This window comes from Falco cherrug, chromosome 12, assembly GCF_023634085.1.
Source record: "Falco cherrug isolate bFalChe1 chromosome 12, bFalChe1.pri, whole genome shotgun sequence".
In the NCBI taxonomy this organism is placed as follows: Eukaryota; Metazoa; Chordata; class Aves; order Falconiformes; family Falconidae; genus Falco; species Falco cherrug.
The window spans coordinates 1,524,703-1,540,085 of record NC_073708.1 but is presented as its reverse complement, the minus strand read 5'-3'; the positions used below and the strand labels follow the sequence as shown (position 1 = coordinate 1,540,085).

The 15,383-nt window shown below is 39.6% G+C and overlaps 1 protein-coding gene across 2 annotated transcripts in view; it reads left to right on the top strand.

The window, feature by feature from the left end:
• CRB1 (crumbs cell polarity complex component 1) overlaps nucleotides 1–15,383 on the top strand; it is a 112,305-nt gene that overhangs the window by 28,266 nt on the left and 68,656 nt on the right. For both annotated transcript variants that reach the window (XM_027806582.2, XM_027806581.2), the window contains exons 2-3: nucleotides 6,647–7,231; nucleotides 13,129–13,324. In XM_027806582.2, coding sequence (XP_027662383.1) covers nucleotides 6,647–7,231; nucleotides 13,129–13,324 — 781 coding nt within the window. The remainder of the gene's footprint in view (nucleotides 1–6,646; nucleotides 7,232–13,128; nucleotides 13,325–15,383) is intronic.

Below are 15,383 nucleotides of genomic sequence, written 5' to 3'. Positions count from 1 at the left end.
GTCATGGTGTGCTGCAGATAAATGGAGATACACTTAGTTACACCAAACCAAGCGCTTCTCAACACAGCCCTAAATGCCTTGGGCAATATTTTTATATTTCTAGTTAAAGCTAGTTATTTCAACATCTTACTAAAGTCATAGAGCTTGATATTTCACTGACAGAGACTCACACACTTGTTTTAAAATCCCAGAGGTAAGTTTTAAACAAGAATGAACACAACCGTTGAAGTTTCTCATTTCAAACTCCAGACACTGGGCTATTTAAACCCTTGCTACCATCATGTTATCCCATGACTTATTTGATGAGTTTATTTGATCATAAAGTTAAGTCTTCAATTGTCAACAAATGCTGTATGCTGCTTTTGATTCAACAGAAGACAGACTGAAGTACTAGCACTAAGAGAAGCAATGATTGCTTCATTTATCCCAATGAAATTTTATCTTTCTTGTAATTGATGTCTTGGTTGTGGTCAACCACAGAAGCTATTTAAGCAAATTGAAAACAACAAAAAGAATCCTATTGACACACATTTTCTGGGTTTTAGCTTTTTTTTTGTTTTTGTTTTTAAAGAAGAACACATTTTTTTTTGCTATTGTAATTCGATCATTTTTTTTGCTTAGGAGTATTTTCAAAGTTTCATTTCTCAACTCATAAGGCTATCTTATTGGGGTTTTGTTATATATGAATTAATAAAAAGTCAGACCTTGCTGTGAACTGCTTTATCTGCATTATCTGGCATAGCTTTTTAGCTTTAATTCAAATGTGTGAAGTAATTACTTTTTTTTTTGCAAAGAGTTAAGAAATAAAAGAATGAAATCCTCCTCAAAGCGCAGTAAACTCATCAATGTTGATGACTATATGGGTTTTAAGAAGTTCTCTATCTTTGCATAGATTTCATAGATTTTCACCACTGCCCCCCGCTCCCCCCCCCCCCCAAGAAAAAAGTTTGGCTTTGTTAAAAAGGTCAGAAAAATCTCTGCAGCATATGTAATATGTAAAAGACTCTGAAGCCGTTAGTGTTAAAAGCTTCTGTGAAGCTTATAGTCCTCCTTCAGGGGAACAAGGCACATTTGAAGAATAGCATTGCAAATTACAAGCAGCCTTCAGGCGCGATGAGATGATTAGAAAATACACACATGACCACAGTCAAGTGAACTCCAGTTCATAACAGTGTGATTAGCAGTGATTGAAATTTGATTTTAAATTCTGCTGCTGATTGTGATATTTCACCAACTTGTAGGAAGGGTCATGTCCTGAAGGAGATTTCTGACACAAACAATCCAAAACTTTGGCAAGTTTGCTTGTGGGCTTTGAACGGCTGAGATGTCTAATCAGATTCTCAGAATTGGGGACCATCAATTCACTTTACTTTTGATTTTATCAACTTAAGATAACAGAACGTTTAAAGAAGCACACATGAACCCTCTAGGTCTCCAATTCAAACAGGATCTAGAAAAAAAAAACAAAAACAAAACCAAAAACAAAACCACAAAAACCCCCAAACCTCCAAACTGCCAGGAAAGATATACAGATGAGCTCTTCAAAATGACCTGCTTAACTGAGGAATGTTAATTTCCTCATCAAGAGTCAGAAGATCTGTGCCAAATTGCTCTGGCCCTTTCAGAACTCCTGCCCTATTTGTGTTAACTTTCCCACTAATTAAATTTTTCCCTCCTATGCTCATTGTCGTACATTTCCAACATCCTAAAAATTATTTTGTATCACTACAGGGGTTTCTGATCACCAAGGAGAAGAATTCACTTGTCAAAATCACGCATTTTTAGTGCTGATTAGCTACACAATCTCAATTATTCATACACTAACAAGATTACTTTAATGACTTTAAATAAGCTTATCCAAGAGGACAAAAATTACTGTATTTTTCTTGACTTTTCTTATATGTAGTAGTTCGTGGCAGTTTTTGCAAAGGATGCAGGTAGGCACGTTCCCGGTAGTACTGACGATTGGCCAGCAGATGGCAAGCTTCACTGCAAAGAGATTTACTGCCACACGGCCCATCTGCATCAGAAGGCTTTAACCATGGGGTATAATGCTTGGCACCAATTCCTCTCGCAATTAGGTTAATGTACCAATGTTTATAAAGAGACTGATAATTACTCCAAGCGTCAGTCAGTGTAAATCCAAAGTGATCAGCGTTTTCTTTCCATTTTTCTAATGTTACCGGTTTAAGACTCTCTATCAGGAGAAGTCACTGCTGAAGTGACCTTAATTGCTTAAGAAAGAAAATGACTCTTCTGCATATCTGAGCTAGAGCATGAGGCCTTCTCAGGTATTCCTCTGCAACCTCACCAAAAACCAAGCTTCCCAAAACACTGAAACATTTCCATCCCTTCGAGCTCTTTCTGCAAACATAGTAAAGAATATTCTTTAGCCATCAGCTCAGAGCCAGCCTTTGCACCAAACACCATCGCACTCTGCCACATCACAGAGCATCCACGAGCTATGATCTTCTTCCTCTCTCATTTCCACATAGCTCTCAATAGGTTCCCAAATCCATCCTTCCACATCACTCCAGAGTGGCAGGGAAACTGAGTTTCCATGGGACAGGAGGGGAGGTCGTATAAATAACTGGTCTCAAATAGGTAAGAAATGGTGCTCTAACTAGCAGTCCAGGATCTAAGGATTTTCTGAAGCACTCCTGTCATACAGGAATATGATTTTTCTCAAAAAAAATCATGGGAATGTCCTGGTGAACTGCATGCCATTTCATAACCACAGTATGATAATTGCATACCCTGATGAACACCTTTTTTAGACTCAGTTTTGCTGTAGGGAAAAAACTACTGTATAGCACCCCCCTAACAAAAACTCTTGGTCCTAGCCTGCAAATCACAAGTAAGCTAAAACTCAGCAGTGATTAGGTTTCTGTTAAGACCTTTGTAACTCCTGTGTTCCTCAAGAATGATACAAATAATAAAAACCATGGCACAGCACATTAGAATGAAGATAAAACTCAAAAGATTTTATTACTTTGCTGTAAACTTGTGGTACAAATCAGACAAAAGCATCCTCTAGGGAGTATTGGATTTATTAAATTGTCTGTTGGCAATTTCTGCATAAGAAATTTGTTTTATGAAAGCCAGGAGTTGAAATTAAGATACTAGTTTAGAAAAATCCAGGAAAGGTTTTCTGTTTCATGTTTTTCCCATTGTGGTGTCACCTTGGAGACAAATTGCTTGCCTTTACTACAGACTGTGTTTTTAGGGCTTTCTTTCCTCTTCTCTCATTTTCCAACCACTGTTACTGCCTCAGAGAGAGCTATGAAGATTTTTAACCAGTGCTCAAAGCTAGTATGTCACTATCAAAACTGCAGACTGGCAAATGTTTCAGCTTCTCTCACACCAGTCATTACAACAAATTGAGTTGTTGCATGCAAATTATCTCCGGAAAAGTAGTAATAATTAACTAAATTCCTTTTCATGTCACAGTGGTCCTACTTAAGAAGCATTTGAAAGATTGACATCACCTCTTGTAGTTTACACAGTACAATAGTTATAGTTAATTTCTTCCAATTGGCAACATTTCTTCAAACATGCACTTTTAATGAATTTTAAGGAGGTAGACAGACTGAAAGGAAAGCTCTTTAGAGTTGTGCAATTCCAAGAAACAAATGGGATGCAAAAGTTCCTAAGGAATGCAGTTGCAGTTTTGCTTATTTTAACTGTAATTAACAGATTGCAATAAGCTCTGTAATTTTCCAGGCTAAAGAAAAGAAAGTAACTACATGGGTAATATAAAAAATTATGTAAGCTAGGACATCAGAACATACATGAGGGTGAGTTGAGGAAGAGAAAGGTAACATCACAACAGTAAAAATAGATCAAACAGAAACATTTATCAGGTTTTACTTATACCTGCAACACCCAAAAGTAAGCAATCAAAAAACTATTTCTATGTAATATTTAAGGCCACTGTTAGTTTGTTTTAAATCATGATGTCACTGTTACTATTGATGTAACTACAGAAATCTCTAGTCTGCTTGCTCAAGCAAGTATGTATTAGGTATTTGACTCAGTCAATGTACCTGTTCATGAGCATCAAGTTCATTCAGGTTGGTGCTTTTTATTCTCAGAGGCACTGCTGCTCCTGTGTACAGTCCTTCTTAGGCTGGCAAAGCCGCCTGAGTCTTTCCTCCTCCACTTCCCCTTCCTGGGAAAAAATGGATTAAATTATATTATGTATTAAAATACACATAATGAAAATGCATCCTCACAGTCAGTTTATATTCTGTAGCAACACCCAGTAGCTGGTTGTCATCCTCAGGTGACCAACCCTAACCTCTCACTTTCCCAGCCAGACGGGAATCTGTCCCAGGACTTTATCAGCATCGGTTTAGCTCCAGTTACCCATAAGCACCTCTACACGCCACTTTCTTTCAGTACCCCATCTCCTTCTCTATTCCCTCCAGAATCTCAATTCCAAAACCCAAGAAGAAATCAGAAACTGTTGGCAGATGGGTCTGAATTTCTCGGAGAAGTTAGCTCATCCACAACAGCCTGCTTGCACAAACATACACTGTTCTGCCATTCAGTTTCAAGTAATTGCTGTAGAAGATACATACCCTTCATATTTCCAAGCAAAACTCAAAAATAAAAATATAAACTGAAAGAAGAAAATAGGATGTTTACAGGACTAATGCAACTTTCATTCTCCAGCCCACTGGTCTTTCCCTTCTGAATCATTACCTTACCTCCAAAAGGAACATTCAGCTTTATTTCATAGATTCTTGATCAAGATATGACTGCTTTTTTTCCCTCCTGTGATACAAATAATTTTTTTTTCTCAAGCAATATCTAACAATTTGCAAAATATTTGTTCACAGTTTTGCCCTCATATTTTGAGGAGCATCACATCATAATCACATTAGAAGTCTGGTAGTATTCAGATGGTTGCTATACAGTAGAGGATTTCTTACAGTGAAAATCAGTTGCAAAAGAAAAAATCGTACTGGACAAAACCCTCCTTACACTTCAGATCAGATTTTCCAATTTGATTAGTAGGAATTAAAATACTATACATGCATTTGGCTTTTCAGGTCAGTATTTATATGGTCCCTCTCTTCTAATTGTTTTATGTCAGTAAATAATTACTTGCCTTTCTTCTCTCCATTAATCACTGTCTATGAGGTTTGGTCTGACATTGTTTCATTTTACTAGCATGGTATTTGGAGGCAACTCCACGATTTCTTCCACTAACCTCTCCTTAACATTCAAAAGCTTGGCCTTTAGACCAAGATAGAGGTCTAGAGCAAGCACACCATTTGCAATCATCCCTTTTGGTCTTACCATCTCCACAGCCTTGAGTCAGTTTATATGTGAGTAACAAAATTCCCAAACATTGCAGGATGGGTGCTGATGATAACTCCATTTCCACTGACCCATACTGAACGCGATACTGTGAGAGGAATTCAGTGTTCAGTGGAACCCCATTGCACTCCTCACCTATGACTGTGCTGCATTTGGGAGACCTGATTATAGCAGACACCAGTGCACAGGCTCCAGTCTAGCTCACTTGATGTTGTTGGCAGAGAAGCTGTGACTGGGGAGGATTCAGCCCAGGCCAACATACCTACCTCAGGCACTCAGTACTTGGCACCTTGTTGCTATTGCTTAGTATGCCTAACAAGGAGTTTAAGGCAGCAGGTATATACCTACATATGTATGCTGTGCTTACCCGAATACAGCCATTTATTTTGTTACGGAGACAATTAATCATGATTTTTAAAATTATGCAGTTTCATGGAAAATTCTTGGGTTTTTTTACTAGAAAGAACATCTCTCACTACTTTCACTGCTTTAAACTCGATCACGTTTCTCAGCTGCGAGTTATGAGCGAGGCTGGTAACACTCCTTGATTGGGAAATGAGAAGTAGCTATTGTTGTTGTTACCCACTCTTTACAGCAGCAAGGCAACTAAAGTGGCCTTCAACTACTGCCAGGAGATCAGTTCCAGGAGAGTAAGGAACATGTTTACACCATGTTCACCATGCCCTTCCTCTCGGAGGATGGAGGGCTCTTGGAGGGCTATTTTGAATCTCAGGTGTTTGGACAATTCTCTGTGGTGGAAATGCTGCACAGCTGTCAAATTACTATTTATAATCAGGAAGTGAAAATCAAAGTGCATGATGGTTTGAACCACTTGAGCTATAACTGCAACCAAGTCATTTATCTTTGTTGAAATCTAATACAAAAAACTTCCACCACAAAAGAATATAAAGTGGTATTGAACTGAAAAATGTGGTTCAACTCCTTTCTCTAGTAAAAACAATAAATTTGTCTTAAATATACCTAAATGCATTCCATATTGTTGGATATCTGCTGACAACCGCCAATACTGTTGCAACTGTACTTGTAATATAGTGTTAAGTGATCCTGACACTCCAGGCCATGGTTGTTGGAAGAGGCGAGAACAGGAAATTACAACCCACTCCTATTTTCATAATTGTTTTCATTTTACATTTATTAGTCTACTAATATGTCACACAGTTACCAGCCCTGTTTTCTTCTCAACAGCTAACGACTGGAGCTGTTGGGTTTGAAGTACAGTTGTATTGAGTTGTGCTTTCACTCTTGGTTACTCCCACTGCTGTGGAAGTCCTCAGGATTTTTTGTGTTTCCTTTCTAGAGTCAATTTGCATGAGGAATGATTCCAGGTGCCTGTCAAACTCTTGCCAAAAGAACTCTACATGTGTTGCTGGTCGTAAAGACGATACTTGCCATTGTGCAGACGGGTCAGTGGACAGCAAGGAGGAACTCTGCAATAAACCCTCTGATCCTTGCTCTTCAAACCCTTGTCTCCAAAACGCTACCTGTTTAAGCTCTGCTGGAAACCTCAGCTTTACTTGCAAGTGCCCTGCTGGCTATAATGGACCTACCTGTGAAATAGTTATCAGCGTGTGTGACACAAACCCTTGTGAACATGGAGGCACCTGCCAAAACGGCCTGGCTGGGCCCACCTGCCTCTGTAGTGCAGGATACACAGGAGCACTCTGTGAAATGGACTTTGATGAATGCATTTCTGAACCATGCCACAACGGAGCAGTGTGCAGGGATGGGGTTGATGAATACTCCTGCTACTGTGTCCCAGGCTACCAAGGCAAGCACTGTGACCTGGAAGTGAATGAATGTGTGTCAGATCCCTGCCTGAATGGGGCAACATGTCTCAACCAGATAGGACAGTACGATTGCATCTGTCCATTTGGGTACACAGGTAAGCACCGTTAGAACAACTTTTTCTTTGCATCATGGAGAACCGTCATAATTCATGTTCCAAGTTCAGCTCCTCCACCTACACACCACCTTGCCTTCATCCACCATCACCAGTGTCTGTTGGTGCATCATGCGTTACCTTATCACTGTAAACTACTGATATCACATAGACAAGGATTAAAGAAATCTCACATTTACCAGAAAATACAGAGCAGTTTTGTGAACATCAAGCTATGTCACAGGGCAGGTTATCTTTCCTTTTAAAAGAAACATTCTCAAAATGCATCTCCTCAGAGTGCTGTACATAGTTTTTGGTCCTCAGACAAAATCTATCTTTGACAGGGTTAAAAATTAGGCCTAATTAGACTTGCTTGATTTGCTAATCATGACAAACTGTACTCTTAAACCTAGACATTTCACGTAAACTTTCTCTCTCTACCCTTCCCAGAAACAGAGGATTCATTTCCAACTAGAACATTATCTAAGTTAAATAGAAAGAAAAGTATCATCAGGTTCCTAAACCGCTCATTTTTTTATAATCCCATTTTGTGTGACTTCATTTTTAAGGTACGGGTGTGATTTTTCTTGCCTACTTCCTTTACTGGAGAGCTTATAATCCTAGCAGGAGACAGCTCCCTTCAAATTTCAAAGCCATATTCAGGGATAGGACTGCGAGAGATAGCACACTGAATTATTAAAAGGAGAAAAGGGAAGGCATTTTAGTGATAGGTTGCCAGTCAGGTAAGCAAAGAAAAAAAAAAAAAAGTCATACAGCAAAGTGTGTGTGTGTGGGGAACAGCTATTGCTTCAAGTGATCCAAATGAATAAGAAATGTGGTTTACAGCTCCATCCCCAAATCCCCATGCAGAAGGGGAAGTCAGGGGTAAAAAGCAGCTTTCCTGTGTCTGACACAGCACTTGTTGGAAGCCAGCCCTTGGTTAATATCCCTCATGAGCACCGAGAATGTTATTTGAAGGAAGCTTGTTACCTTCCCGCCACCCCGCTGCTGCCAGCGGGTGTCTGAGCCCAGGCCAGCTGAGGAGAAAACTACACAACTGGGGGAAAGCCGAAGAGCAGAAGGAAGGAAAAACCTATTAACAAGCAGCATGGTTACTCTGCAATGATCAGACTCAGCCCAGACCTCCTGTTGTATTCAGGAAACTGTATTTGTTTAACTGGCACTGTTAGTGGGGTCCAGGCCTGGATCCATACCATAGCCCGGGAACTCAGTTTGAAAGAGACAGAATATATACCTTAGAGACAAAGAGAGAAAACATAATAAAATAGTAAAGCCCAAACAAAAAGAAATGAAAATTTAGATCAACACAAACTGCTGGAAGAAACTTGTTCTGCTGGAGTCTCTCCACTTTCATCACAAAATTCTGCCATTTCCCAGGCTGATGCTCTCTGCTCTCAACAAAAATCAAACTGTCACCAAGTGCTCCACACTCAGCACAAGCAGAGTTAAGAAATGAGGAGAGAACCAAAAAAGGAGAAAAGGTCTAAAATACAAAACAGAAGAGGCTGCAGTGTTTTGACATACAGCCTTGACACTGCTTCCAGGAGCAGAGACTAATCGTAATAATTCTATAGAGGAGTAGCAGACTGTTCCTTCAGCAGTAAAACACCAGCTTATAAAGGCTACTTAACAAAATGATTTATCAGAAGCATTTTTTTTGTTCTTTTCTGCACCTTGTTGTGAGTTGTGCTAAATGCACAAGTCAGAGGGATTACTGGATGAGAGCCCTGAGGTGGCCCACTGGTAATAAAAACTCTCATTTACTCTGTCAGGGGATCTTGCCAACCACTATTATCCTGGCCTGACACCGTGAATTACTGTGGGAAGTCATCCAGCTTCATCTCATTTCCCTAAGATGTTAAAAAGGTTATATCTCTTGATATGTAGGTAGAGAACATACAGTAAATCTACAGCAGTAATGTTAACCAAATGCTTGAGTTACTGGCTGCAGTTGCTACTTGTTTCATGGACTATGACTGCTATTTTGTATGATTGGTATGCTGCAGCACTTCTTAAAATAGCTGAGAAATGTCACACATAATTCTTACACAAATGGAAGAGGTTAGAATGCACCAAGAGCCAAAGACTGGAAAATTTAGCATGAAATCTGCAGTTTCTATGATAATGTTCTGCATGTGTGAAATTATTTACAAGACATGTGTCACACAGCTGTTAAATAATGAAGCTCAATTGGTTTGTTGAAGTTTTGCTGGCTACCTTAATCAAATGCATTTTTTCCTCCATTGCACTAATTGCACTTGCTTTTAATTCACCCCGACAGAGAACAGTGTAAGAGCCTGTTATCACCCACGGCTAGGTACATTAATTGTCTTGCTGGACACAGCTGAAGACAGTCTTCCGTGGCAAGTGAGAATTCTAGTGTGAACTATCCAGGGTGTGTGGCCGTTCCAAAACTCAAAACAGCAGCAGGAGAAAGTATTTCAGTGACAGACAAAATAGGTGCAAAATTCTTTGTGCAATACCTTTTACTATGATGCAACCATATCTGGAATGAACCCTACAAGATAAGGAAATTATTTCTGGTAGATTTTTAAGTTCTCATGCAGTATGGATAGACCATGCAAATATTTAGGGTAGATGCATCATAAGTCTTAGGCACTTAAAGGCAAGCAGAGGCACAGCAGCTTCTACCATGGGGATGAAGTACCTCATGTACAGATGTCACCTCCCAACAAACTCAGGACAGTATCACTGTAGGTATCAATAGCAAACAACGTTGTCCATCCAAGGGCATTTCCCAAAGTGGAAAGCCTGTTTCCTTCCTCAGCTTTCAGGTTTCAAATCAGCACTCCTTGCCTTGTGCCCCAGCAAGCCTGAGCAGAGGATTCAGCCCAGGTTATCAGTTCTGCTGAGATTCCTAAGCACAAGACTGTGACGTGAGAGGAGCCCAGCAGTATTGGCCACATGTCAAAGGGTTTTCAAAATAAACATTAGCAGAGGGTGCATACATCCAAAGCATGCTTGTCACAGTTCATAATTTCACAGTGCTGAAACCTTTGATTTAGCGTCACTGTCCTCTTGCAATTGTGCCTGCATAGTGCAGTATTGTAAGACCTGTAACAACTTACATCTGTGCATGTGTAGACCTGCACACAAAAGGGATGAGTCTTGCTCCAAGAAACTGAGCTCTTCCCTCTGTCTAATTTTTGATGGCTCTCTCCCTGGCCCTTCAAAGCTGGTGCCTAGAAAATAGCTATCTGACACCCTCCATCCAAATGACAGCAACCAGGATTACTATATACAGATTGAGGAGCGTGGGGACAGTCCTCTCTACCTGCTATGCCCGAGCACAGCGCTACAGCACATGAGGGCAGAAGAGGTGACCTGGAAACCAATTTCCAGCCATACTAAGAACTTGCAGGTCTTTCCGGAACTACACTGAGCCTGCAAACCGTAGTATCTTTGACCAGAAGGTGATTTTACAATATATCTGTAGGCAGGCAAGTTTGAAAATGCTGGCTGTATTTCTTTCATCCTTGTCTGCATTTACTTTTTATTGACTGGGGCTGTACAAAGAAGCGCACAGTAGGACTCATTTGAAAAGCAAGCAGTATAAGAAATAATCTTAGCTCTTCAAAGAAACAACAAGAGGTATAAATATCACTTATATCCACCTTCCCAGTCTTTCAATTCAAACCACTTGCGCTGTTCAGTGTCTGCTGAAATACTCTGCCTGCTCTAGGGTGGGATGCCTTTGCTCACGATGCTATAGCCCCATGCAATAACTGTGGCAGGGCTTGTTGGTGCTCTTTTTCCTTTCTGGCATATGATATTTGGCATAGAGCATATTTATGACAGAATGTTAGACTGAGGTGCAAATGCAGATCTAATCTTTTCATCTCTCTTCTTCACATATAAGAAAGCCTGACAGCACACTCAGCAGAGGCTAGGAAGGAATTCCCCCCGTTTGCATGGCATATCACATTGGCTGGGTGCATTATACAGAGAGAAGTTTTCTTCTGAGGCAACGTTGCCGAAGGCAGGTTACTGGGCTTGATAGATTAAAGACATGAACCAAAACAACAACACTATGTTCTCATGTTAATTGTCAGGCTGTTCTCAGGCCTGTAGTTTTGAATTTGGCTGAACTGAGGATCAGTTGAACAGGGCTTGTTTTGTCACATGATTTTTAGTGTTCACAGTAAGCTGTTAACAAGCTCTGGCAGATTTACGGTCACTAGACATACTTCTGCAAACACATTGTTTATAATTACAGTGAATTCACAGGGCAATGACCACAGAGGGATTGCTTACTGTATCTTGATGTAATGTACATTACCATAAAGCCATAACAGAGCGTTCCTGTGCTAGGGTCTCACAGCAGGCTCTGCTAAAAGTAGCAGCTAGATCAGTGAACCTTCATCTGGAGGCACAGAACTAGCAACTTCACCCGTCCAGCGTTCTATACATAGTCTCAAGGAACTGTAAAAATATATTCTCTATCATTACAGCAGTAATATTTCTCAATGACTGGAAAGGTGAACTTGCATTTTAATGTTTAAATACAATGAAAAGTAGTTATAATTAGCATACTCAAATTTTGTTTTGGCATTTTAAGATATTTCCCAGTGTTTAACCATAATATGGATTTTTTTTTTAAAAAAAAAAGTTGTCACATTCAAAAGGGTGAAAATAAATTAGTAATCAACAGTGCTAAATATTAGCAATCTCAGTGTTTTGAGAAAGAAATTCTGAGTTAGAATGTACAAATTTCACAGCAGGACAGAGCTGGCAAAAACAGCATAAGGAAAGAATTAGAGATGAGCTCCTAAATAAATTGCCAAGATAATATCCATCATCAAAATGTGTCTGCTCCCATCTTTTGAAAGCCTGCCCCATCATCTTGTACTGAAAACTTCACCTCCCCCCCCCCCCAAAAAAAAAAAAGGAACTCAATCTCGGGGCTACAGATTCTTTTTCAAGTAGGAAATTCCCCTGAAAACTATTTACAATATTTTGGTAAGCCAAATAAAGAATACAGAAGTACACTGAAAAGCGGCCTCTTCATTATAATTTGCCATTTTGCATCTGGTTTGTGGCTGATACCGTAGCTGTTAAAACAAACTGACTTGGAAGGTGAAAATTATTTTTAAACTATCAGTTTTTACTAATACTAATAGTATCAGTAAAACTATTAGTATTACTCAAAATACTAAATAAATGCATAAATATGCAAAACCTTTAAATAATCGAAGCAGAAGCAGCAAAACATTAAGAAATTTTCTTTGTGTCTCCTGGACTGTGCTAGAGATAAGAAAAAAGGAGTGTACGTTTAACCTGCCGACTATCATAAGTAGCTGTAACTAATATTAGAACTGATTTAGTTCCATTATTTCTAAAGAGCAGCTCTGAGATTCTGACCTGTTGCAAACATGGCATCATAGACCAATTTATTTACACATTGCTAAACCTTTAAAAAAGTGAAGCAAAAGGCACAGCTAAACTGGCAACTTTCCAGTGAATTACAATGAACTGTGCAGCTTTAAATGGACTCTTCTGACATCATTAAATTACTAGTCACTTCTGTGTTATACAAATAGGACTGTAGCATGGTTTGAATAATCTGAAAATTAGTTTGTTCTGTTTCCATGTGCAAGCTAACATAAAAAGTTATTCTACCTGTTCTTGTGAATAGCAGCTGGTTTGTTCTTTTTTAAATCCTCCCAAGCCTTGAAAAAACTAGTCTTGCAATGCACACTAAAGACAAAATGTCTTTTAAAAATAGGCAATTGCTTAAAAAAAAACCAAAAAAACCCCCAAAGATTATGTGAATATTATGCTTAAAACATAATTCCTTGCTGAGATCTCCAAAACTATTTGCTACGTCTGGGGTTTGCTTGTTTTCTTTGCTTTTGAAGGTACAAACTGTGAGCTGGAAATAGATGAGTGCTTTTCACAGCCGTGCCTGAATGGTGCGACCTGCCACGACTTCCTGGGGAGCTTTGCCTGCTCCTGCGCGCCAGGCTTCCTTGGTGACCTCTGTGAAACAAACATCGATGAGTGCGTCAGCTGGCCATGCCTCAATGGGGGCCAGTGCATGGACCATGCCAACGGGTAAGTCTTCTACAACTGGGTAACGCTAATTTGAGTTGCTATTAGCTCCTGTGTTTGCAGACAGGAATGCTAGGAGAGCCTGCACTGCCAGGTAGCCGATTGCATTTCAAATTGTGGATTTCAGTCCTGGATCCTCCACTGATTTCGGTTTAAATTTAAAAAGGGTTAAAGAATGTAAGTCCAATGTCAAAGCAAATAGGACAACAAAATATTTATGGCAAAGACTGACCAAGAAGTAAATTTTCTATATTTATAGTTACATGTTGATCCTCTGGCCCTGAGGACTGTCATTTAGAGATTAATTCTGTTTCTAACACTCATCAAACTTCAGTTTCCAAGAGAGATGTGACAGTGTATAAAATTGAATTTGCCAACAGCAGCTGCTCACACCGATGGACAGAAGCATTAGAAAAGAGAGGCAGAGGAAAACTGTAATAATAGTAACCATAGTAATAGCTATCATTAGCTGATGTGTCAGGAACTTTACAGGCGTATAGGACAACAGTTCCTTAGTCAAAAAAACCTGCAGTCCATGGGCAAAGAAAAAAATAAAAACCACCCACAAATGAATAGAATGCAAGGCAGCACAAAAGTGAGCTTCTCCACCTACTGTTAATAACCCTACACAGAGGTCCAAGCATAGCCTAGGCAGCCAGAGCTCTGGCATTCATTCACCAATACCGACTTTGCATACTAAGCGTGAGATTTCCAAACTGAAAATACATAAGTATAAGCTCAGTCTGAAGGATTACAAGTGTATTCATGCAGATGCTCCTCTCACCAGTATAAGATTTGTCCTCTATTGTGTATTTTCCATTTTATAAAGTGGTTCTGAAGATTTTGGTGCCCCAAAAACCAGTCCAAAAGTCACATCAGCAAAAGGCACGCTTGCTTTGAATGAGAAAGAAGAGATCATGTTCTGGGAATGAACTTTTGTACAGTGTGGTGACATGGCACCAACCTTGCAGAGTTCCTTTTCAGCAGCGCTGAATGACTCTGAATAGGACAAAGAAATTTACTATTTTCCAGTGTAGCTAAAGCACGACAGCAGGGAGAGGGAGGTCACCTTGCACCTGACTAGTTCACAGCAGACCCATTTAGTAACCTGCATGCCTTTTGAGAACACACACATGAGGTGAGCAACTGGGATGCTCATTCAGGCCAGACTTAATCCTACTCATTTTTCTTCTAGCTGCTAAAGCTGAGATACATGTAAGAGCAATTTTAATTGGCTTGTAATACTGCAGGATATCTGCAGAATGATTGAAGCTCTTACCACATTCGTTACATGATGAAAAAGGTTTGACAACAAAGCAATTCAAAACAGAAGGGTGTCTAGCAGTTTCCTTTCTTTTGTGTATTTTTGGGGTTAAATGAAGAACTGTAGTCTTTAAACAGTAGTTTTCCTTTTCTGACTAATGTTACAGTACAGCTGAGTCTTTTTTGTGTGCCACCAGCTCTCACAGAAACGTGTGAGGTGGCAGATTTAACATTAAAAGCCATAAATACAAATACTGAATCAAATTCTCCCCCAAATTCCAGACTGATCTTCCAATGATATTTCATGAATGCAATAAAGTAGAACTTGACCTCCTAAAAAAAGTGCTTCACATTATTGAACATTTCTTATTTAAACTCAGTAACTTACAGAGGTGCCTTAGATGGACTTACAAAACCTGGTGTGCATAGGCACAGAAGATGCCTCTGCATGCTCCAAGCCTTTTTTCCATAGGAAATATTCCCAGGACCTCCAATGCTCTTATGATTACATAGGAAAGAACATCTGCACGTATTGCTTTCTGCATATTGTGAGAACATCAAATAAAACCCCCCAAAAAATATGTTAGGTAGAGTATCTAAGAGTATCATTCCTAATAGAAAAAACCCTCTGCCTGCTCAGTCATAGCCTGCCCACAAGTAGGGCACCCTCCAGAATCCCTGAAAGTCAACAGCAATGTCAAACACTTACAGATACCCGAGAAAAAAGTCACACAGGTGGGGCTTCACATTAAGTAGCGAGTTGTAAATATTCCTCACTGCTCTGTGATTCTGGACCAGA